Raw genomic sequence first — 25,538 nt, 5'->3', positions numbered from 1 at the left:
TGGGCCAGATAGAGCAAGAAATTGAGCCCCCTTTAAAATTAAGCTTTTCAGCTCCCTCCTGATGTGGAGCTCGGCCATCCCGCCCAGTCCCTCCTGAGTTGGTGCAGTAGCACCAGCCATTCCCAGCATCACTCTTTCCACTTGCTAAAGGTCACACTGAATTTATGTGGTAGGAGATTTTGCCTTTCTCTCCATCCCTGGCAATCTACCCATAAACTCACAGTTCTCCTGCATCCAGTGAGGTTTTGACAAACACCAGAAGGTCTCAGGCCAGGATGGTCTGTCCACACCCACAGTTCTGCACCCTCCAGACCTTGATGCCAATTTAGGAACTCCTGAGGCATTGTGCACCCACGAAGCCACGGTAAGCATTCCCATATTGGAGGAGCTTTCCATAGCAAATGTAGCCTTGTCCTGGGCAGTCTGTGTTCAGCGCCTATATATGTTTTCTAAGGGACAGGGAAGGTGGGAGGCGCTGTGCCTGAGCTGCCATAGTTAGGGGGCCCGACCCTAAGGAGAGCAACTCTTCCTGGCAGCTGACGACACAGGGCATCCTATTGCCAGGAGAACTGGAATTCTGATTTCCACACAGCCTGTAACCGCAAGGGAGGCTCCATGTTTTCCCCACAGAAGGTTAAGCCCTTGACCCCTTTAACCATCAGCTTCCATTCTTATACTATATCAACCAATTTACAAACATCTCCAAGTAACTAATGAGTGCTTGAAGTGTCTTCAAGCACACTTCTCAAACCAAGAACAGGATTCTGTATACGAAATCAGTGTCATTATGACCTTCCTTTCTTTCAAAAAGGATCTGAGGTGGATTGCTGCAGCCCAGCAGTGGGTTAATCAAAGATGATTAGAAAAATCAAGATCAAGGGACCAAGGACGAATGAGACTCTACCCTTGAAATCAGTATGGGCTAACACAGGGCTCTGCGGGGACTCCAAACTTGGCTCTGGATTGCCTGGTATCCAGGGCAACAAGGAAAACACCACAAAGGCTAAAGGGAAAATGAAACTAGGCGGGCCGCTGATGGAATGACAGGACACGAATCATGTATAAAATACAGCCGTCTGCAGGAGGCTCTGTGTATTTGGCTGGTTGGAGGAACAGCAAGGACCTGACAGTCTGTTCCAGAGACTTGACCTGTGGCCACGTAAGACCTGTCCAGGGTTGGCTTTCTCACAGTCAACCTATGAATAAAAACCATTTTCTTTTGCCTTTCTTCAAATGATTCATCGTAGTGGGCTTTGAATTTCTTGGAGAGAGAGGTCACATAAAATTGTTATTCTTTTATGGAAAATGTTTATGTTCACAGCTATAAAGTAATCAGGCGGTGGATGGAACCCTGATGATGACAGTACCTAAAAGGGAGGCCAGATTAAGACAGGACCCAACCCTGGTAACTGGGCCTGGGATTAGTCCTGAGATGCTTCTGACCTAGGAAACAGTCTTTGTGAATTCTCGTTTGCAGCCTTTTACGTGGATGAAAATCTAGTTCTCCATGTTGCAAAAATTGAAACTTTTGCAGTGGAAATTTCCATCTGGAGCCAACAGAGTTCTCCAACGTTCCCCTGCAGATGCCTTTGAAAGAAAGATCGATACTGTTTTTCTTTTCAGTAACTTAATCCCACTGTTGGCTTTGTTTCTCGTGCCTTCCTGTTTTTCATGCCCACAGAACCATGCCTGGGCCATTCAGCACAGGAGAGCACATCTGGAAAGTCCAGTTTTCAATGGATTCCTGCTCCAGAGTTGAAAACTTGGGGGATGAAGCTGTTGTTGTGATAAAAACAAGAGAAACGCTGGGCCAGTGGCTTTTGAGAGCTGCTGCTGCTGCTGGCTATGCAGAGCCCAGCACTAAATATGGCATCTGAGAAACTCCAGCTCAGGAGCAGATGTGAGAGGCACATTTAAAGCCCTGTGTGTGCCCTGGTGTTCATGAAGCAGCCAGCACTGTCCTCAGGTGGGTACGCGGGGACCAGTGGAAATGAGGAGTGTGTGTACCACAGCGGCCATGACCTGCAGACATACATGTTTCTACCCTTTTCTCTCTGACTCTGGCAAGTGGCCAGATAGCTTTAAAATGTCAAAATCATTGTTTTTAGGACTGATTGGTTAATGAGGCCAAATGAAAGGTAAAAACATCACCAACTTCCACTGCAGGCTCTGAGAGTGATGAAACCTGGAGTTTCTTGAAGCTGAGCTGATATTCAGCCCCGTGGGTGGGCCTGGGGCCCAGAGCAGTGATTCTCCACTTCCCCCTGGAAGCTAAAATGCAGGTCCCTGGGTCCCTGGGCCCCTGGCCCTTTGCCCCAGACTCTGGTTTAGAAGGTGAACCTAATGCAGGGTGTTTAAGACCCACGCTTGGCAAACCACTGGCATTAAGGAAAATGTGGGCTTTATTTAACAGTAACTTACCCATAGACAATTCACTTCTAGGAGCCTCAGGCCCCTTGTCTGTAAATCAGAGCTACTAAGGTCTGACCTGGAGGGTTGCTGTGAAGGTTGGGAATGATGTATGAGCTGCCATAGCAGCAGTAAGCCTGGCCCCCAGTGTGTGGTCAGTAGTGGAACCAGCCTGGTCTCACTGGAGTCAGCAGGGCCACATGAAGGTTTGTGTGGCTCCAACTCAAATTCTTGTATGTCTGCTAACATTTGCCCCCCTCTCCTATTCCTGGGTCCCTCCCCTGCCTGGAGTTGAGTGTCTAGGCTGAACTCTCAGAAGAGTTTTTCCGTATTCCATCTACCCTCCTCAGGGGAGAAATGAGGGAGGGGGAGCAAAGTGGAGACTCCCAAGGGCAGGTGGTGTGCCTTGGCCAGGACAGCTCCGCCTTTTCCTCCATCTGGGCCCTTCAGCGGCCTGCACTCTGCACCCGGGCAGGGCCTGGAACTTACCAAAGCAGCCCCACTCACCTTGCCTCATACTGGCCTCAGAACAACTGTGGGAGTGAAGGAGGGCTTGGGGTTGCTCTTTTCTCTGTTTTACAGATGAGAAAACTGAGGCCTCTTGCCTCGATTCTTGGGCCACTCCATTCCATTCTCAACACTGTCCTCACAGTGATTTAAAAAAAAAAAAATCCAAAGAACAAATATAGACCTATTATGCCCTACTTAAAATTCCCTCAGTGGCTCCCAGATGCTTAGAGCCAGGTTCAGAAAACTTTTTCTGCAAAGGGCAGGTGATAAATATTGTAGGCTTTGTGGGCCAAGAGATGAAAATCGAGCTACTATGTAGGTACTTAACCTAGGAAGAGAGGAAACAAATGTCCACAAACTTTTGCCGATGAAATTTAAAGTATAATAATAATAAGTATATTTTTTGGGTAATCTAGTTCTACTAATGAAAATAATGGATTTCTTTTTTTGGGGGGAGGATAAAATTTCACTTAGCTGCGGTTCAAAGTCAGTGTTCTCTATCAAATCAATTTATGATCACCTGTAAAATGATTACAGATTGTATAATCATCTGTAGAAAACCATTTTTAACTAAGGGGCCACACAAAAACAGGTAGTGGGCTGGATTCAGCTTGCAGGCCAACATTTGGTACCCTAGCTTAAAGGATCAAGTCTCAGCCCCTTAACTTGCAAACATGGCAGCGAGGTCATTCCCAGCCACTCCTCTGCAGACAGGTACCCCAACTACTTTTTGCTTCTTAAATAGGCTTCACTCTCTTGCCCCTGAGTCTCCTCTTCCACCTCGTTTCCAACATGGGAATTCTTGTCTCTGCTAGGCTATGCTCTTTTTCAAGAATACTTATCTGGACACATTCCCTAATCCCCTTTCTCCCATTGATCACAGTGTGGACCTGTAGCACAATACTGAGCACATAATATAAGAGTTAGGGGTTTACAGTCTGTAATTCCCCTAACTGGGACTGGGACTCTCTTAAGGGAAGGGGCTATGGCATGCCTATTATACTCAATGCACATGCCCCCAAACAGGGAGGGGCTCTAGTGACCCTGTCCCAGGTCTTCTAACTATGGGACCATGTTTCTTGCACCACCTCCACTGTGGGCCACCCATCAGCCTTGAAGGCACCGTGTTCTTACTCCCCACCACACCCTTGGCCTCAGCTGATTGATCTGGGGTGGGCACTGGATCCAAGCCAGGTCTCTCAATTTTTCCCTGAGAACTTCCAAGCTGTGACTGAGAAATGGCAGCAGGGGTAGGAAGTAAAACTCTGGGGGGCTGGCCACCATGATTTCCATCTTGAGGGGAGATGCTGCCATGAGAGAGGAGTAGGGGGAGGTGCAGAGAGAAGCAGGCAGGACTCCTGGGCAGAGAGAGCCCTGGTGGCATTCGAGTCTGGCTTTGGCACTTTCTCCCAAGTCTCCACTGTGTTCCTGTCCTGCTAATCACGTGCCTGTCAGTGCTTCCTTGGAAACCATAAGACAATAGACACTCCTTTATACCTGAGCTAATTTGAGTTGTATTGTCAGTGGCAACCCAAAGACTCCTACATATCCTTATCTTGGCATTCTCTCCACTGTGCCACTGGTTTTCAAACCTTTTTAAAGCACAAGAAGCCCCTGTTCAAACAAAATCTTACTTGGGCCCAAGCTATAAAATAGATGATAGCATAGAGTAGACTGCACAATATGGACTGCCTGATGCTAAATCCCCACTCTGATGACTCCTAGCTTTGCAATCAAGGCTGAGACACTTATCCTCTCAGCCTCAGTTTCCCTCTTTGCAAAAACAGAGAGTAGGGGTATCCAACCCTTAGGGTTACTATAGGGCTTAAATAAGTTAATAGATAAAAATCATTTAACTCACTGCCAGAGATATAACAATCACTCGATAAGCATTAGCTTAAAAGTGGGGGGTAGAGAAACCCAGAGCAACTGCCACCCTCAGCTACATTTCTCACCTCTTCCCTCACCGTAATGTCTTTGGCACATGTGTAATGTTTAAAATTATCTGAAATGATTGGTTTAATATATCTTCCTGCCTAGACTAGAAAGTCACACAAAGACAAGAAGCATATTTATCTTGGTTATTCATTGTCTTTCCCCAGTTCTGCCTAGCACAGTAATTGGCCCATAGAAGATATCCAATAACTACTGTTGACTAATTGATAATAAATATATGTTATCTCACTAAAAAATAGGCACCACACATGTTACCAAATCTGATGCTTTTTGAAGCAGAATCAGAAGTCATAAAAAGAGAAAAAAAGGCTTGACCTATAGGACAGCCCACTCAGAACTGAAGTTAATTCTTTTGGTTTGGGCAGTTATATTACTTAAAGGTTCCCAGGTTTTCACCATTTTAAAACTAATTAATGTAATGAAAACACAACATGACAGAACTTATAAGATGCATTTAAAGCAATAATAAGAGGACAATTCATAGCCTAAAACACTTATATCAATAAAAATAAAATCCCAAATGAATTAAATTCCCAATTCAAAAAGATAGGAAAGACTCCAACAGAGTAAAACAAAATAAGTCACAAAGAAAGAAAGAATAAAGATAAAATCAGAAATTAATGAAATAGAGAATAGGAAGGCAATTTATCCATAGAATTCAAATCCTGTTTCTTAGAAAAATTAACAAAATAGACAAACCATTAACTAACTCAGTAAAGAAAAAAAGTGAGAAAATCCAAATAAAAAACTAAGAATTACAATGGGAAAATAACTATTAAAAACGTAGAAATTAAAAAAAATCCATGAGACTACTTGGCAAATCTCTATGCAAATCAATCTGAAAATGTGAATGAAATAGATAAGTACCTAGAAAAACACAGTTTACCAAAATGACCCCATTAGAGATAGAAAGCTTCAACAAACCAATTTGTCTGTAGAAGAAATAGAGAAGATTGTCCAGGAATTTTCCCCCCTAAAGGCACCATGCCTAAAGAGTTTTACACGTGGTACAAACTTTCAAAGACTAGATAGTTTTAATGTTGTATAAAATCCTTCAGTGCATAGAAAATAAAGGTAAACTTCCAAATTATTTTTATGAAGCAAAATAACATTGATACTTAAACAAATATCACTTACAAATATTGGTGCAAAATATTTGCAAAAAATCAATATCAGCAAACAGAATCAACATCACACTGAGAATAATTCAGTATGACTAAGGGGATTTATTCCAGGAATGCAAGGTTGGTTCAATATTATAATAAAATGTACCATATTAAGTGATCTAAGAAGAATCATCTGATTATCTCCATTGATGCTGACAAAGCCTTTGATCCAGCAATTATTTCTAATTTAAAAAAACCCCAGCAATTATTTCTAATTAAAAAAAACTCATGAAAATAGAAATTCATGGATACTTCCTTAGCATGATAAATATACATAAATCTTTGTCCAAAGCCAGCATATATTAAATGAGGAATAACTAGAGGCATTTCCATTAAGGTCAGGAACAAGGCAAGGATGCCTATTATTCCACATTATTTATTATTGTTCTGGAGGTATGAACCAACTCAATTAGACAAAATAAGTCAATCAGAGGCATAAAACTTGGAACACAGAAAGTAAAACTGTTTGCAGATGATGTAATAGTACCCCTGGAAAACTTGAGAGAATTGGTGCTCAAATTAACTCAAGCAAGAAAAGAAGTAAGCAAACTAGCAGAATATAAAATTAACACAGAGAAACCTATAGTCTTCGTATACACAAAAATAACCAGTCAAAAGGTGTAACAGTGGATAAAACTCCACTTATAGTAGCATTAAAGAAGATAAAACGCTTAGAAATCCACTTAGTAAGAAATGTACAAAACCTATATGAGGAACACATTAAAATGTGCCTGAATGTTACAAAAGTAGACATGAATACATATAAAGACATCCCTTGTTCTTTGGTAGAATGACTCAACATCATAATGATGTCAATCCTCCCAATGTCCATTTACAAATAAAACAATTCTCCAAAAAATACCACCAAACTTTTTATGGAGCTAGATAAGATGATACCAAAATTCATGTGGAAAGAGAAAGATGCCAGAATATCTAGAAAACCTGATATGCTAAAACCACGAGGGAGGCTTCCCTGGTGGCACAGTGGTTAAGAATCCGCCTGCCAACACAGGGGACATGGGTTCGAGCCCTGGTCCGGGAAGATCCTACATGCCGCGGAGCAACTAAGCCCGTGCACCACAACTACTGAGCCCACAGGCCTAGAGCCCGTGCTCCACAACAAGAGAAGCCACCGCACTGAGAAACCCATGCATCACAACAAAGAGTAGCTCCCACTCCCCACAACTAGAGAAAGCTCGCATACAGCAATGAAGACCCAACGCAGCCAAAAAATTAAAAAAAAAACACGAGGGGAGTCTAATCCTACCAGGTACTACATCATGCTATGAAATCTCTATAATTAAGGCAACGAGGTACTGGGATTGAAATAAATGAAGAGAAAAGTCGAATAGAAAGAAATCCAGAAATAGACTCAAGTACATGTGGAAATGTAGTATGTGACAAAAGTGTTAACTCACTGGAGCATAGGTGGACTCTCTAATAAAATGGTGCTGGACAACTGGGCAGCCATTTGGGAAGAAGATAACATTAGATCCATACCTCATGCCATCCACACAAACTCCAAATTAAAAAAAAATAAACATAAGTCCTAGAAGAACACACAAAGAGTTCCTCTATAAACTGGGTGTACAGAAAGAGTAAAATAAAATAAGATTGATAAATTACGCTATGTACAAATTTAAAATTATTTTCATAGTAAAGAATAATTGATAATTTATTTAAAAATCTATGTGCATAAGAGGATTACTGTACCTTTTACCCCAAAAAGTGTGAGCTGAGATCGACTGCAAAAGTGATGTCATCTTACCTAAATAAGCCACTTGTAAAGTTTTATTTAAAAAGAGCTTGGTGGAGGGAGAGAAAGCTACCTGTGAGAAAGGGTGGGAGGGTTTTTTTCCACATCAGTTAGGCTGCAGCTTTACCTTCTTCAGTTTCTTGTGGGCCCTGCTCTTGTTCCCCTGTGCCAGGTCAGCCCACCCCAGGAGCCGGTATGTCTCTGCCACCTCGGGACTGAGATCGCCAAACACTGCCACTTTGGCCTCCAGGGACTCTCTCAGGATGGAGGTAGCTCTCTGTGAAAGGAACAAAAAGCTGTCTGGTTAAATAAAAAGTTCAAAGCTGGATAAAGATCAGTGCCTCCTAAGAAAATGATGTAACTGATATGTATTTTCACTTTTTAGGGGAATGAGTTTGGGTAGAGTGTCTCATGAGCTGAGCCTACTTTCCTCCTTAAATAGGAATCAGGAAATAATATACTCGGGGTGAGGGGGTGTTGCGGGGTACTGAAGAGAGAATGCATAAAGGACCCCTGGAGAAAAAGCCATCTCAGATGTTACAGGAACCCATTTTAGTTGAGTAGTAAGAAGAAAAGCTAACATGTACTGCATCGTGTCCTTTATGTGGCAAGAACCGTGCTAAACAGTTTATGTGTGTGAGCTCATTTAACTTGCACCATCTCCTTTAGATAAGGACAATTTTAATCCTTGTTTGCCAGAGGAGGAAACTGAGGCACAGAGCAGTCAAGAAACTTGCTCAGAGTCAGACAGCCCATCAGTGGCAGATCTAGGATCTGGATCCTGCCAGTTTTAATCCCTCTTAGTTGCAGGCTCTTCTCCCTCTGTGCACAGTGATGTTCTTATGTAAGTGAAAACTACAGTTTCCTGGCATTTATCTACTTACAGAACATCCAGAACATATTCCAGGGTTTTCCATTTCTCACAAGAAATAGTTCAGGAAACCAAAAGCAAACATTCCAACATGGTGAAAAGTTAAATATATTTGACATCTTGTTTGGTTTATCTGATTTATTTATACCAACATGGAATACAAAATATGAGTTGGTATTAATCTCTTCAGTCATACAGCAAGACATACAGCGGGAAAGCCCTGTATGTCGGTCTCCCATGTTTCTCCTGAAATTCTTCTACAATCTTCTACATGAAAGCATGATTACAGGTAGAGATCACAAACGCCCAATATAAGAGCCAAATAGGGACTTCGCTGTTGGTCCAGTGGTTGGGACATCACCTTCCAGTGTGTGGGGGGGTGTGGGTTCGATCCCTGGTCGGGGAGCTGGGATCCCACATGCCTCACGGCCAAAAGCCAAGGCACGGAACGGGGGTAATACTGTAACAAATTCATTGAGGACTTTGGGGATGGACCACATCAAGGAAATCTTTAAAAAAAATATATGGGAGAAATAAGTGGACCTTAAAAGAAAAATAGAGCCGAATAAAGCAGGAACCAGTGAAGGCGCCTTGCCCACCGCATAGTCCTGAAGGCATCCTGCTGGCGCTCCCCAGATAGAGGAGTTTGCAAGGCCTTTACTCAGTTTATTGGCAAGAATATGAATTAGGTGCTGGGGGGTGGGATCAGGGAACCATGGTGAAAAGCACTGTTAAGGAAGAAACAATCTCTCAGATGGAAAGATAAATCACTGCTGGGGAAGAGAAACTGTAAATTGTGAAGTGTGTGACCCACCTTGGTATGGGTCTTGCCTGATGCTAAAGCCTGTCATGTCCCTTCCCAGTGTCTGTGATGCAACTGTTGGGTTTGGCAATTTTTCCATGAAAATTGGTTGTCAGGCTTGGAGGAGCCAATGATGGAAAGAAGAGCCAGACACCTTTTCCTAAATGAAGCTCTCAACGCCATTTACAGCCTGATTGGGGAAACTAGAGATAGATGTGCATGAACTTGAATGGCAAGTCGAGATGGCAATGGAAGAGATGCCACATGGATATGGGTTTAAAGGAAAGAGACTGTGACAGTCTCTGAGAGTTAGAAAAGCTTAATGGAGAGAAGTGAAGAATAAATAGGATTTAGGTGGACCAAGAAGAGGGCATGGGAACCTGGGAGCACAGTGGGAGCTGGGGGAAGCACACGGCACATTCAAGGCCAGTGAGGGGATGAATTTGACTATAGCAGAGAAAGTAGGAAGAGGAGCAGAGGGAGATGAGACAGGAGTCACGGGCTGGGGTGGTGGTGGAGACCTTCATGCCAGGCTGAGGAGTTTAGATTTTCTTATGGGGAATAAGAAGTCAGAGAAGCTTCCTGAGCAGCAGAGCAGCACAACTAGAAGAGTATCTTAACATGGAGTATCTTTTAACCTGTGGCAAAGTAAACTTCACTTACATTTTACCTTAAAAGGCATTTTCCTTCCCAAGGATCACCTTCCTGTTGGCAAAGGGTCCTAGCCCACATGTAGGCTGTGACACATCTGAGGTAGTCTGAGCACATCCTTGTGCTCGTGCCTGGGACTGTCCTTGGGCCCAGCCCCATTGGCCAGCTCCTGCTGGAACCCACAGTGAGGTCTGTAACCAAGAGTGAGCATAACACAAGGTGACACATTTGGTTGGACAGATTGTGTCACGCACAAGGGTGCCTGGCAGGAGAATGAGGAGGGCTGAAGTCCGGCCCGTGTTCCGCTCTCTAAGCAATGCGCCCTGGCACAGACTGCACCCACCTGAGGAAGAGGCAGCTTTGTCTATTCTTATAAGGGCACCAGAAGGGCTGACAGGGGCTGTAGAATGCAAAGAGCCAGTTTGTTAAAATCTCCAGGGGAGGCCTCAGGAAGTGAGGTACATCTTTAGATCAATGCCACTGATTTGGGTGACTTGGGCAAGGGCAGTGACGCGTGGCAGCGGTGATGACAGACACCAGCGCAGGAAGCCAGACAGGAAAGGGGAAAAGGGTGGATGCCCTGTGGCAGCCAGAGCAGTCACACAGCCCATAGCCAAGCATCCATCCACCCATTGGCTCAATGCTCCCCCACCACGAATAAGAGAGTCCCTGCTGTCATGGAATTTGGTCTAGTCAGGGAGAGACAGTAACCGTCCACAATATATTATTGTAATACTCTGTTATATAATTATATCAGACAGGATTCTATGATGAAGAATAGTGGAGAGAATCTAATGAAGACTGAGGGAGGGGAATCAGGCAAGCTGGTGAGTCCTGAAGGATGGATCTGCATTAGCCAGGAGATCAATGAGGAAGAACCTTCCAAGAGCAGGAGACAAAAGCTGACACTGCCCAGAAGTGGGGATTAGAAAAGGCCACTGTGGCTGCAACACAGATCAAGGGAGGGGGCAAAAATGAGACTGGAAATGTCAGCAGAATCCATAATGTGCAAGGTATTGTGGGCAATGTGGGATTCTGGCTTATCTTAAGGGCACTGAGGAGTCAGTGTAGTATTTTACAAATGGGGGTCCACTGATCAGATCTGCTTTTTGCAAAGATCACCATGGTTTCCTTATTCAGAATGGATTAGAAAAGGGCAAGAGTGGAAGCAGCAGCTGGGGAACAAGAGTTTATCAGAGAGGTCCAGGTGGGAGATGATGACTGATAGAGGTGGAGACGGCAACCAATGGATGGATTCAAGGGGCATTTTGAAGGTAAAAATGACTGATGAGCTGGAAGGGCTAAGGCATGATGGGGACAGAATTCCCCTCAGATTTCTGCCCTGAGCACTCCACATAGAACTTCTAGAGATGTTCTAGAATCTGAGGCCCCTGGAAGACCCCTCTCTACTTGGTTGGGTGATCCAGAAAAATATGGAAACTCCATTTGTTATGGTTACTGTAGCCCAACTTTGGCCTGACGAACATTCATGCATCTAGATTAAAAACCTATGTTCCTTAAGCTCACATCAACTGAGAGAAGGGTGAGGGATTAAGGGTTAGGAGAGAGCTGTGGGGGAGAAGGTCTACATAACAGCAGAGGAAATAAAAAGGTTTTCATCTCAAGGATTTGCCTTGACAGGTTAGAGGTTTTTTGTTTTTTAAAAAAAATTTATATATTTATTTGGCTGCGTCGGGTCTTAGTTGCGGCACGTGGGATCTTTCATTGCGGCGTGTGGGCTTCTTTCTAGTTGTAGCATGCGGGTTTTCTCTCTCTAGTTGTGGCACACAGGCTCCAGGGTGCGTGGGCTCTGTAGTTTGTGGCATGTGGGCTCTCTTGTTGAGCCGTGCGAGTTCAGTAGTTGTGGTGTGCAGGCTTTGTTGCCCCACGGCATGTGGGATCTTAGTTCCCTGACCAGGAATCGAACCTGCGTCCCCTGCATTGGAAGGCGGATTCTTTACCACTGGACCACCAGGGAAGTCCCATTGACAGGTTAGAGTTGAAAAAAAATCTGTATAAATGAAGCATGTGGGTGTCTGGTAGTTGTTAGACTTTTTATGGAATAAGTTCCCAAAGGTTTAACTACCAATGAATATAAATTCTGGGTCTGGTTCCATTTTTACAAGCCATGGAAAACATGCCTGTATGGTTCAACGGACAGTGAGCCGTAACTTCTGCACTGTGTAGTTCTTATTAGATATGCAAATTTCATCCATTAGCTAAGATAATGAGAGGAATTAGATACACTAACTTCCACCCTCTATGCCAGGCAGAACCACAGGCTGCGGTAAGCAGAGTCTGTCCACTGGGTTCTCAAGGTTTCTAGTCCTTTAAGATACTCCGCAGGTGGACATGGCATCTACATTCTCATGAACTTTTTTGTTTCCCGAGAGCAAATATCTGGGAGCTGCCCAAGAGTGGCTGCCTGGCCTTATTTATCCCTCTCCCCATGGAGCCTGGCACATGCCTTGCACATGGTAGATGCTTAATGCTTTCAGAGTGCAGGAGTAGCCCTTTGGATATCAACTGGGTTGCCCAGGTAAATAACTAGTCAGCTGTGGTCCAAACTCACTTACCTCTTTTTGTCCAGTGACTTGTAGAAAATGGCAATAATCATCTTGAATTGAAAGAAATTTGGCTTTTCCTATCTCTTCAGCAGCCTTAAGATTAGCCATGCTATCTTGAAAATACTGCTCAGCCACATCTGAAGAAAAGCATCACAACAACAATGTTGAAAACAGCTTGCAGATTTGAAATGGAAATAGAATAAGTATGTGTTTAGTCATGGTGAATGATCTGAAAATAATAAGTAATTGGACAAGATAACCCAGTTAAGGAAACTGTCTTTTGTCAATTAATCTGACTGTTTTATTAGACAGGGTCTAGTTCTCAGAAAGATACTGTAATTTATTTTCGTTGGTTTTCATACATCTTCCCTTTCCCAGTGATACAGTAAGCAAAGTTAATGCAAACAGGGAAACTATCCCCTAGACCTGACACATTGTTAAGTTTTCAGATCGATTAACCATTAATTCTTTGTAAAAGTCTGGTTGCTCCTCACTGGGTTTAGGACTCCAAGGATCCACTGACTTTAATGGACTCTGTAATCTTGGAATGTAACTTGATAACCCTAAAATTCTGGAAAATATGGCTGACATGCTGCTGAAGGAAAAACCTCAACCATTCCAAACACTTAAACATACTGGTTATAATATAACAAAAATATTTGAAATATTTGCAAACCTTGAAAGCAAAAAAAGGAAAATCTCAGGTATGGAAAATGAAGAGGAAACTAAAAGCCAAAGCAGGGAGGGGGAGCTAAAGCTGAATGGTCCATGAGGGGATTAGGAAAAAGGTGTACTGTATTCCCAGATGGGGTTTGATAAGCCTGAGTAGGGCTGGAGATGAAGCCTGAGGCCTCTGTGTGGTAGGAAGCTGGAATGGGGCTCCCTGCAAAAATCCAGTGTTATAGGCAGATTTCTAGGATGTCCCCAAATGACCCTCTACCTTGATTATGCCCTCCTCTTTGATTATGGGTGGAACTTATAAATATGCTGAGATATTACTCCTGTCATAAGATTACGTTATATGGCACAGTTGACTGTGAGAAAGCAAGATTACCCCTTGGGCCTAACCTAATGACACCAGTCCTCTAAAAGCAGAGTTTTCTTCAGTTGGAGGCAGAAAAGGAAGGCAGAGAGATTCGAAGCATGAAAGGGATTTGAAAAGGAGGTTCTCCATTGCTGAGATGGAGGGAACCATGGTACAAGGACCCAAGAGTGGCCCATAGGAGCTGAGAGAGGTCAATAGTCAGCAAGAAAATGGGGAGCTCAGTCCTACAACCACAAAGAACTGAATCCTGATAATAACAGGGATGAGCTTAGAAAAGGACCCCATGATCCAGATGAGAATGTAGCTGGCTGACAACTTGATTTTAGCCTGAGCAGAGACGCCAACCTTACCATGCTAGACTTCTGACTGACAGAATTGTGAGCTTAAACTGGGTGTTTAAACAACCATAATTTGCTATGCAGCAAAAGAAAACCAATATAGCCAGGAATCCCTAAAATTGAGATAAGAACAATTGTGTTGGTCCAAGGAGAAGCCTCAAGGCTGTCCCTCCAGAGGCCATGGCTAGAAAAAGAGCATCTGAAAGAAACTGGGACACTGCACATGAGACACGCACATGTTTGAGGGCTGAATCTGCACCACCTACATGATTTGGAAGTTCTTTTTTTGTTTTTTGTTTTAAATTGTTCCACATCACTCTCCCTCCCTCCCTCCTTCCCTCCTTTCCTTCTTTCCTTCTTTCCCACCCTCCCTCCCTCCCTTCCTTCCTGCCGTGCTGCCAAGCTTGTGGGATCTTAGTTCCCCGACCAGGGACTGAACCCAGGCCCATGGCAGTGAAAGCACAGAGTCCTAACCACTGGACAGCCAGGGAATTCCCTTGGTTTGGAAATTCTGAACCAATAAATTAAAGTAGAAACTAAGGGCTTAATCTCCAAAATATACAAGTAACTCATACAACTCAACAACAAAAAAAACAAACAACCTAATAGAAAAATGGGCAGAAGACCTTAATAGACATTTCTCCAAAGAAGACATACAGATGGCCAGTAGGCACATGAAAAGATGCTCAACGTCATCACTAATTATTAGAGAAATGCAAGTCAAAACTACAAAGAGGTACCACCTCTCACCGGTCAGAATGGCCATCGTTAAAAAGTCTACAAATAACAAATGCTGGAAAGGGCGTGGAGGAAAGGGAGCCCTCTTACGCTGTTGGTGGTAATGGAAGTTGGTGCAGCCACTATGGAAAACAGTGTGGAGGTTCCTCACTGTTACTCAGTGTAGAAACTTCTAGCACTTAATTCTTTTCCACCTTTTCATATTAATTTATTATGCTGAGTCTTGCCAAGATAAAAAAAAAAACAAAAAACAAAAAACCACTGGTGGAGGAGAGGATGCTGGGAAAGCTGTAGAAGGCAAGAAGCATCTAGAATCCCCCGGGCTTATTTTTTTCTTCGGAAAAAAACACCAGAGGGCCTGGCAGATGGCGGAAACTGTGGACCACTTAGGAAAAAAGAAAAGCCCACTTACCTTGTTTCCTCTAAGTCTTAAACATAGTTCATTTTCATTTTATGTGGATGATACTAAGAAGTCAGACCATTTCTTTGATAGAATAAGTACAAAATCTTAAGATGTTTTTTGAAAAGAAGCTATTAGCATTTATTAATGAATCCTGTTGAGACATTTCGTAAAGAGAAATATGCATTCCTGGCAAGCTCTGTCTCCAAACGGTTTTTACTTAGGTAAAACTAAAAATAGAATTACCGTAAGATCTAGCAATCCCACTCCAGGGCATATACCCAGACAAAACTATAACTCAAAAAGATACATGCACTGCTATGTTCACAGAAGCACTATTCACAGTAGCCAAAATGTGGAAACAACCTAAATGTCCATTGACAGATGAATGGATAAAGAAGATGTGGTACATATATACAATTGAATATTACTCAGCCATAAGAAAGAATGAAATAATGCCGTTTGCAGCAACATGGATGCAACTAGAGATTATCATACTAAGTGAAATAAGTCAGAAAGAGAAAGACAAATACCATATGATATCACTTATATGTGGAATCTAAAATATAGCACAAATGAACCTATCTATGAATTAGAAACAGACTCACAGACATAGAGAACAGACCTGTGGTTGCCAAGGGGACTGGGGGTGGGGGAGGGAAGGACTGGGAGTTTGGGGTTAGCAGATGTAAACTATTATACAGAGGATGGATAAACAACAAGGTCCTACTGTATAGCACAGGGAACTATATTCAATATCCTGCGATAAACCATAATGGAAAAGAATATAAGAAAAAGAATGTCTATAAAGTAGAAAGTAGCCTGAAAGTGGAAAAATTATAGGACTCCAGCACAGAGGTAGCAAACTTATTCCATAAAGGACCAGATGGTAAATATTTTAGGCTTTGAGGACTAAATGGTCTCTACTGCAGCACAAAAACAGCCAGAGGTGACACGTGAAATTGAGCTTGGCTGTGTGCCAAGAAAACTGTTTATAAACATGGGTGGGGAGCTACATTGCCCTGTGGACCGTAAGTTTGCTGACCCCTGCTCTAGCAGAGGGAAATGTGATTGTCTTCCTCCCTCAGGGACGTGGGACACCTCCTCCCGCCACCCTGAAGTGCCTGCTGGAGACAACCTCACGGGGACACATGACAGTACATAAAGTGTGTTGGGGACGATTGTGAACCATACATACAACGGTCTACTTAACATTTCCATTTGGAAATCTCACATGTACCGTGTAGCACAAATACACATGAGCAAAAAGATCAGATGTTTTCTTTGGCTTCTTTAGACTTCCTCTGTATTTGGTTATTTTCCCTTTCTCACCTCTAATATTGTTTTTGTGCTTTCTCCCCATTTTTCTTGATTAGACAGGACAGTGTATTATCTATTTGGATATTCTTCCAAAGGGTGGGCCCTCAAATTAGTTTTTCTCAGACTGTGATGTGAATGCCAGGTGCTTCCAAAGAGGCCTCCATGAACTCAGGGCTCCAGAATTCACAGAGGAGCAAGGAAGGGGCCGGCCTGTGAAGACTATGGTCGCTTCTGGAGGCGGGAGTGAGTGGGAAGGAGGGCAGGCTCTGCAGGTCAGGGGCTGCCTGCGTCAGGCTCCAGTGCTGCCACCTTCTGGCTGTGCGCCTCCATTGTTGGCCTCGGCTATTTCACCTCAAAAAGGAACCTTTAGGCTAGCGCCTCCATTATAGGGTTGTTGTAAGGAGTAAATGGGTTAATGCACACACAACTGATGACGTGCCTGACACCTAGTCAGTGCTCAGTAACTGTTAACCATTTTAGTTTCAGGGAGTTTCGATCACTGTGGCTATGAGCCTCCCTCACCCATACTAGGCTGACCAGCAGGCACACTGGAAGCAGAGATGGACATGGAGAGGACAGGAACACTTGGAAAACAGACAGAGTGGTCAAAAGGCACAGAAGCCTGGGATCACGTGCAGATAGACGGCTCCGTACACCTCAAGAGCTCTGAGAACAGCCCTGAAATTCACAATGAGCGTGGTGGGCCTCCAGAAAAGATTCAGGTACATCCCATGTGATCTGTTGTAGAAAGGAGAGAAGTAAACACTTGGCAAATGTGTCTGTCAAATCCAGGCAACCTAAAGAAAACTTAGGTGTGAAAACAAGTAAGTTTCATTTATCTGCAAGATTTACTTTGCTTAGGATCTAGGCAGTTGCCAGATAGAAGCGAGAATTAGGCTGGGACGTGCTGCCTTTCAGAGAGGTCTCGGAGCTGACTGGCCCCAGACTTTGTGACTAGACAGAAGTCTATTGAACTGGAGTCCCTGCTCCACTCTTTCAATGGGGGGGTCTATCCACTGCCAGACCAGCAGATGGATTTCTAGAGTATTACTCAAATTTTTTCTTGGTAGGAGAAAATTTTACAACTGTACATGAAAAATGTTACATCTCTTTAGTCCTTGCTGGCTCATGGGAGAAAATATTACAGATTACATGTTCAGACTACATATTAACTTTGGTTGTTTTGATAATCTGATGACAGTAAATGTGGGGATGATGTGGCGCTTATTTTGTTGATTCTAAAAGCATTACAGAGATGTATGTTCCATGTCTAAAAATTAACAAGTTTATTCAGGAATGGAGTACTGCTGATATTTTAATTTTCTGTCTAATTGGGAATTAACCAAAGAATGTAACTGAGCCCTTCTTGAAGAGTAGAAGTTTTTCCGAGTCTCAGCCTCGTTCCCCAGAGATGAGCCCTTGCTCTGAAGACCTGTAGTTGTAAAGGGCATAGGAAGGAGTTGGGACTGAACAGGTAAGAACTGAGTCTCTGACCCTGGGATTTTGCAAAAGAAGTGGTGCCAGGCTCAGAAAAAGGAAGAGATCAAAAGGGATGGGAAGCATTTCCCTCCTTTCCTGGGTAAGGAGCCGGTCTCCCAGACACAGGTGGACATAGCTGCGCTTTGTCCCTTTCCAGCCCCTCTCTGGTAAAGATCTCCCACCTCTTAGTATTCCTTCCCCTGGCAGTCACATGCTGACCAAGCCCCCCTCCCCCAACAAAACCACCCCATTTCGGCTGGTCCCCTAGAGCTTAGTGCCAGATGCCCCTTTCCTTTGTCTAACTGATCTCACAGGATGCTGGGAGAAAGGAAGCTCCTTGGTCTAACTCATACTAGTGTGTAAATGGCTCAAACCTCTAACTCAGGGAGGCCTAGTCACATTTTCCAAAGAGGATGCTTGTTAGCATATTTGGATCTCTGGAAGAGGGACTGGAAGTGAGGGAGGAAGGAAGGGGTTGGGGGAAGGAAGGAATTTATTACTCAAACTAAGGCTACATGGCTACTGAAGTGGAAAAAAGCTAGGCTTTGTGGTGAGACGTCAGCGACAGGCCCTGACTGGGAATCTGCCCTCTGGGGTCAGCTCCTAAGGTTGCTGCTCCCCTTTCCCCATTTCAGAGTCCTCAGTTTCTCAAAAGGTCCAAGTTTCTTCCATTTCTGTTCCTGGGAGGTCTTTAGTCACCGGGGGGCAAGGCCAGGGAGGAGGGGTCTCTGACAGCTGTTGTCACATACAAGCGGACCACATGTCAGGCATCATGTCAGGACCCTTATATATGAGAACAGCCTAGGGCTCGGGAACAGTGGAAGGTCCAGGGCATACACTGTGGGCGTCTTCCCTGTCTGTAAATTTGAAACCACTTTTATTTTTACCTGGGATATAGGAAAGCTCTTTTATTGCAAGACCCTGACTTATTTTCCCCCATCCCCCAAGCCCCTAAATTAGCTTTCTGAACTATGAATCCCATGATTACTCTTTGAGGGGAGAGCAAATTTGTCCTATTATTACAGCTAAGGAGTGACTCCCTAAGAAGCAGAGCTGGTTCTCCTGGGAGTGGGCATCCCCCAGGAGGTCCACCTGGCACAAGTGACAGTGGGGTTTCCAGAGGGACAGGAGGTCACAGCCCCTGGGGTGGGATGCCACTTCTTGGCACAGACCTTGTGCCTGAAGTTGGGTGTGGGTTCACAAAGAGCCTCGGCAACCTGATGCTGGTGGCCTCGGCAAGAGATGAGGTCATTTTCTAAAGCCCAGGAGCATGACTTAGCTTGTAAATCTGAGCCTTAGTGGCACAGGTGTTCCAAGGCCATGAATCTTCTCCCATTTTCATTCCCGCAGAATGTCGGGGCTGTCTGTGAGTTAGGGTGAGGGGGTAAGTGTGGCCCAGCGGGCAAGGTGGCTTAATGTCTCCCAGAGGCCCCTTCAGACTCTATTCCATCTGTATGTTCATATACAGGCAAAAGAAAACAGGGCTCCATTCAAAGAGCAAGAGGAATGTGGGGTTACGATTTGGCACCCAGGAGGTCAGGAGGCTTTTAATTAAAATAAATTCCAGTGACCCTGGGCTCATTTTCTTGAGGCTGTCCCAAGGCAAGAGTTGGAATGGTGAGGACAACTCTCATTATGAGGGAGGCCTGTGTGTACAATGTGACAATTGTCTTTTGTAACAGTCTTCAGAAACTGTACTCTGCACTAACTGCAAAAGCATTAAGGACCCCAGGGAATTTGAATATGGAAACTCTCAAATCCTAGCCTGGCATTAACCCAGAGGAGCGCTATCACCCAGCGAACAAATGGATTGAACCCATTTAGACCCTGCTGGGAGCTGCCTGGGGCTTTGCACAGGCAGCTGCCCTGAGGCTGCCTGCCAGCCTTGTGGGGGCCACAGAGTAGCCTGAGGGCAGGCGAAGCCCCGGACAGGCTGACTCCTCATTGCATGGCCCTCAGTGGTCCACACTGGAGACCACCTTCAAGAGGAACGTTTTCATAGGGCCTGGACAGGGCATCCGGGAGCAGTAGACCTGCTGCTCCTGAGCTGTGTGGTCCCTGGAAGTCCATGGCCATCTCTGGGGGCAGGTTTGAATCAGTAGAGTAAGGTGACCAAAATGGCGGCAGGCTGGGTGAGGCTCACACAGCAAAGTGTGCATGAAGTGTCTGCATAGTGCCTGGTGCCCACAGGCCTGGTCTGGGCTCAGTCACCACAGGGACTGCCTGCCTTGAATGTCCTCCCCACCAGGAAGCTGACCAGGACTGCCCCCCACCCCCAACACCACCCAGAGTCCCACTTGGGGCCACCCAGTCGTGATCAGGTGCCCAGCGCCCCAGGCCTGTTGCCTTGCCACAGTTGCTTGTCTTGGTGAAGTATATGTCATTTCCATAAGCTGCCCTAATAATATGTTTTGAAGCCAAGTCAGGGTATAAATAACTTAGGCTTTTCTGAGAAGTTCTGAACATAAATTATTAGCCAGCACAAAAGTGAAACACCAGAGCCTCATAAAAGTGATTATCAGAGAGTCCATCATCCTCCCTAGGAGAGGGATAAAGCCGCAGACTTTGTTCTCAGACACAAAGATGAAAGGCAGTTTGTAAGCAAAGCTCAGTGAGGTTTCAGTTCTGCCACAGGTTGTCCCTCTGTGAAGAGAGACCGACAGCACAGACTTGGGGTGGAAAAGGCCACACCTTCTACTCCTCTGCTGGCCTCAAGAGCTGCCAACCCCTGCAGCCCACACCTGCCCCCACCTTTGGGGCTTCCGGGCTCCCTGGACCTCTGAGGACAGAGCACCCTCAGAGCCACGACCTCTCTGGTTCTGGAGTGTGGTCAGGTAGGCAGCGCCTGGCCTCTGTCTAAGGCCTTGCTTTGCCTCTAATTGCCAGCGTGACGCTGGCCACACCTTGGACCCCAGTCCTCTACATGGGATGTGCTTTAAGGTGCCTTCCAGAGGTTTCTGAGAGGGGGTCTTACTAACGATGGTGGAAAACAGGGTAAGAGGCTTCCCTTTTCTTCTCTGGCCTCACCCACTGCTCTCTCTCTGATGCTTCCCCTTCCCACCTGGCCTGTGGAGCACTGAGCAGGATGGAAGCTGACATCTGCTTGGGGAGCTCAGGCACCAGGCTCAGGCTGGCTGGGCATTCTGTAATAAGAAGTGGGCCCTGAGTAGGAGCTGGGGAAGGGTCTCTCAGAACACACAGGACTTGAGGCGGGTGGGAAGGCCGAGGAGGAAGAGAGAGGGAGAGGGGAATAGTGAGGAGGAAGAGAGAGGTGGGTGGGTGTGGCCAGCAGCAGCTTACACTCATTCCCACTGCAGGCCTGCACCACAAGCCCCACTTGGAGGCCTCAGGTTGGAGGTGGGCGACGGAGGCAGCACAGGCAGCCAAGGAGGGCCACGGGAAGGTGAAGAACACCTTCCCGTGGCTGCTCCCAGGTGGCCACATTACCTGTCAGGAGCCCACTGGAGCTGGGTGCCTCTGTCTGATTTCCAGTCTCTCTGAGACACATGGGGCTCAAGGAGCATCAGTAACACCATGAGCAGGGAGTAGGCTGTGGGTGGGGCAGGTCCCAGCATGGGGCAAGCTGAGAAGCAGGCCACAGGAGGAAGAGCTGAGAAAAGCGGTGATGGAGGAGGGTAAAAAAGAGGAGACTCCATGGAGATACAGAGCCTACCTTCAGATACTTACATATTTCGTGTCTACTGTATACAAGTAGGGGAGAGGCCAGGACAAGTGGGGGCCTGGGAGACATACATATCCGTGCGTAGGGAGTTAGATCTTGGGAATGCACCCCATGCCCATGAGTCTGTCCACATAGCCAGGGATCCCACCACCTGCCCCAAGGCGGGCAGGGGCATAGCCCATTCTCTTCTGCTGTCTCTGGAACCTACAGAGCTCCCTGGCCTGCTGGAGCCCAGGCTACAGATGGGGCCACTTCCAAACAAGGCCACCCGTGCTCAGCGGGCTCTGCCTCTCAAAGGTTTACACTAAAATGTACTTGGCTTCAGCCCATTTCATTTTAATATCCTTTAGGAGAAGAGTTATAAACACAAGGCCAATGCCCGGAGACTTAGCAGGGTTGGGAGAGCTGTTAATACCAAGTTTGTCTATGGCTGCTCTGGGAAGCTGGCCAGGCTCAGGTTAGTGACATTCTACAAGCCTGAATTGGGAGCCCTTATGCAATCACAATCCTTCGTGACTTCTAAGGCAGTTTTGTCTCCATAAGGAATGCAGGAAGGCACAGAGCAAAGGGATTAGTTTGATTGTGGAGCCTGAAACACACTGGCTTCTTGGCCAGTGGCGTTTTGTTTGTCCGAGGGCAATGCCTTCAATGGACATTTAGCAAGTAGGCTATGGAGAATCCCTAGATGAGAAATTTTTCCTATTAACAATTCTTTAAAAAACAAACAAACTGTACTTGGCACAGACTAGTTTAAGCATAGGAGAGCAGAGTTGAGATTCCCGTGCACGTGGATTCCTTGGCACTCAGTGGAACGTGCAGATTTGCTCCCAGGAGATCTGGCTGGGACTTCTGAACCACAAATGACCAAAGTCCAGGCCAGAGAGTCCTGCCTGGGTGAGAGCTAGGGTGGGGAGGCTGGTCCCCCCCTTAGTTGTCAAGACAAAGATAAATTCCAAATGCCTGCCTTTCCTTTCCCCTTCCAGGAGGTAGCAGAAGCCTGGAGAAATCTCAGCCCTGGGTGGGTTTCTCTCATTACCGCATTGGCCACATTGGTGTGAGGGGACAGCAGGGGTACATGAAAACCAGGCACCTTGAAAGACGGTGGGAAGTCGCCTGCCCACTGCCACTGCAGCTCCTGGCTGCGGGGGACCCCGCTCCTTCCTGCTTTTTCGGGGAAGCTGAGTCCATGCATGTAACACGGCTGTACCCTCTGGGCCCAGGCCACTGTGCTTAGGCACTTGCAGATAAGAGCCGGAACAAACTATCTTAAAATGCCAGCCGAAGAGCTCATTCATTGTCCACAGTCTTCCCCATGTTTGTCACCAAGGGAACAAAGATTCCCACAGCAGCACATTCAAGCCTGTTAACACAGTAGGAATAGTCTGTGGTTTCTCTTTGCTTTGATTCTTTTCTGATGTGCCCATTTCGATGGTTGGCTTGAGGCCTTAGGGGCAAGGGCTGGTGCTCCTCTCTGCCCCTGCTCCAGGGCTTCATGCTGCCTCTGCACAAGCATGTGTTCTGATCCACCAGCTTCTCTGCCCAGCCTCCTCACTTAGTGTTGACTCACCTTCAAGCCTTCAGTGAACTCTCTTCCTGTTGGTGTCAAGGTGATAGACATTTCCAGTGTCTCCTGATTAGTGGAAGCTGAGCCTGAGAAGGGAGCATCCTTACACTGACTGGGGCTTTGTCCTTCTTGGGTAGAGCAACGCGTAGAGAGGATATCGACTGATGGTGCTGGTGGTATGCAGAGCTGGCTGGTAGCTCCTTTGTAAGATGGGCGGTCATCTTGCCTCCGAGGCGTGTTAGGATTAAATGGGCATGTTCGTGACAGTGCCGGCACCTGCTACTGCTGTTGTCATTGTTGCTAGTATGATTGTTGCTATGATTCCTGCTGGTTCGGGTCCCTGAGGCCTCTGTGAGTCAATATGTTTTCAAGCAATCGATCCTCCAGGCCTCAGGCAGAAGTGACCCCCTTCCTAATCTGCAAAGCCAGTTGCGACTGTCCAACTCCCTGCTCTTGGGGGAAGTTTTTTTCTTATCCTTCCCTATTCATCCTCCTCCTCCTTCAGATACTGACTGGCAAGTCGGCTTTCTGGGTGCAGGTCACCAAACAGTCTGAGCTGCCAAAGAGACATGGGGCAGAATGGGGGCTGAGAGCCTGTGCACACTCCTGGGCTGGCCCCTTCCCAGACGGCACTCAAACTGGTTTCCTTGGGCCACCGTTGTTCTTCTCAAGTCCCTTTCTCTCCCCAAAGCCACACACTCTTTGGGAGGGGAAAGAAGGGAAAAGGGCATGTGCAGTGCCAGTCCTTATAATATAGCATGGAGGTCAAGAGCCTAGGTTCAAGTCTACCGCTCCCTGGCTATGGCTCTTGGGAAATTACCTAACCCTCTGTGCCTTAGTTTCTCCATCTGAAAACTGGGAACACTTGTACCAAACTCACAGAGCTGTGGTGAGGATTAACTGAGTTAATAAGTATAACATGGTTAGAACCATGACAGTATGTACTATGTAAGAATTAGCTATTATTACTGTGTGAGGTCATTAAATTTTCACAGACCTAATTATCTGTATCAAGTTGGTATTAGTGGCATTCTCTATGTACAGGGGAGGCTATACCAACACCATATTTAGACTGGAAAACTTAGAAAAAAAATACATAATTGGATTGTTTCTGATTCTATAATTAAACAAAGCAGAACGGTCTAACTTTGCAGCTACAAGAAACAAGTATTTTAGGGACAATGATTTCTGTTGTTCCCCACCTAATCCATACATTCATCAGGTGTGTACACTGAGCACTAGCTGAGATGCTGGCAAACGGGAATCCCTCTAGGCAAAGATGGTCTCTGGCCTTAGCCTCCTGTAGTTGCTTGGTATTCTCTGGGAGTAGACCCCCTCCCCCACACCCCAGCAGTTTAAATGCTCAGAAACTTCCAGTTCTCAACCCATGAGCCCCCCAAGAAAAACAGGAAGGACCTGACAACCACTTATTATACTCATGCTTCCCGGGTCAGAAGTTAGGGATCTAGCCCTCACACTTGTTTGCATCCCTCAGAGCCTGAAACATATTTGACTTGGTGACCATCAACTATGCATTGATTTCACATAAAAATTCAGATTTCTGCCTTCTCTTGAAAAAGCAGACCTGCTAATACAAGCCTGCTATCCACATGACAGTAATGGTCTGGAGCTGAATAACAGCTGCTCACCTTCGACAGGGGAGGGGCCTCTCCAGTTTGCCACAGTCCTCACCACTCCCTATTGCATCTCTCAGATTACAGCCAACAGTTAGCTGCCATTTATACTTATGCTTGCTGCTGCTACTGTTTTCTAATGACTACCCGCTTCACTCACATTGCTTACTTGGTTCCTATAGACATTTAGATTTGTGACTCTTGCTAATCTAGGGGTTTCCATCATGTTTGCATTTTAAGTATCCTATTAGTACTTGTGGCATGGAAGGTTCTTTTCCCCTATTAAAGGAATTTTAGCCACCAATAAACTGGTTAAAATGTTGGCTCTTTGAAGGTTTTGAAGTTGATTGCTATGTATGGAGTGTTCTAGGGAGTTAGGGTAAGGAAGGTTGCCTGCCTTCTCTATCCTCCAGCTCTGAAAAGGTGCTCAAAGCTCCAGGAGACCAGAATGAAGGATCTTTAAGGTGAGATGGACAGAAAGATAAACACTGGTATCCCCTTCCCCAGCTCCTCCCTGGACAGGAGCCCCTGCCTGGCCCAGGGACCTCTGCAGACCAGGCTGCTCGCTGAGGCTCCTCCTTCATCTTCTCCCCACACCAGCCTCCTCATCTTAGCCCAGCTCCTACTCCCTGAACCTCAACCTCAAGCCT

The 25,538-nt window shown here is 45.7% G+C and overlaps 1 protein-coding gene across 2 annotated transcripts in view; it reads right to left on the bottom strand.

Moving 5' to 3' along the window:
* TTC23 (tetratricopeptide repeat domain 23) overlaps positions 1–25,538 on the bottom strand; it is a 109,481-nt gene that overhangs the window by 10,517 nt on the left and 73,426 nt on the right. For both annotated transcript variants that reach the window (XM_082617557.1, XM_082617558.1), the window contains 2 exons: positions 12,698–12,825; positions 7,925–8,074 (listed from right to left, as the gene is read on the bottom strand). In XM_082617557.1, coding sequence (XP_082473683.1) covers positions 7,925–8,074; positions 12,698–12,825 — 278 coding nt within the window. The remainder of the gene's footprint in view (positions 1–7,924; positions 8,075–12,697; positions 12,826–25,538) is intronic.

Source organism: Mesoplodon mirus (assembly GCF_964341445.2).
Source record: "Mesoplodon mirus genome assembly, chromosome: 4".
NCBI lineage: Eukaryota > Metazoa > Chordata > Mammalia > Artiodactyla > Ziphiidae > Mesoplodon > Mesoplodon mirus.
Note: the sequence above shows the minus strand (reverse complement) of the source record. Positions and strands in the feature narration are given on the sequence as shown.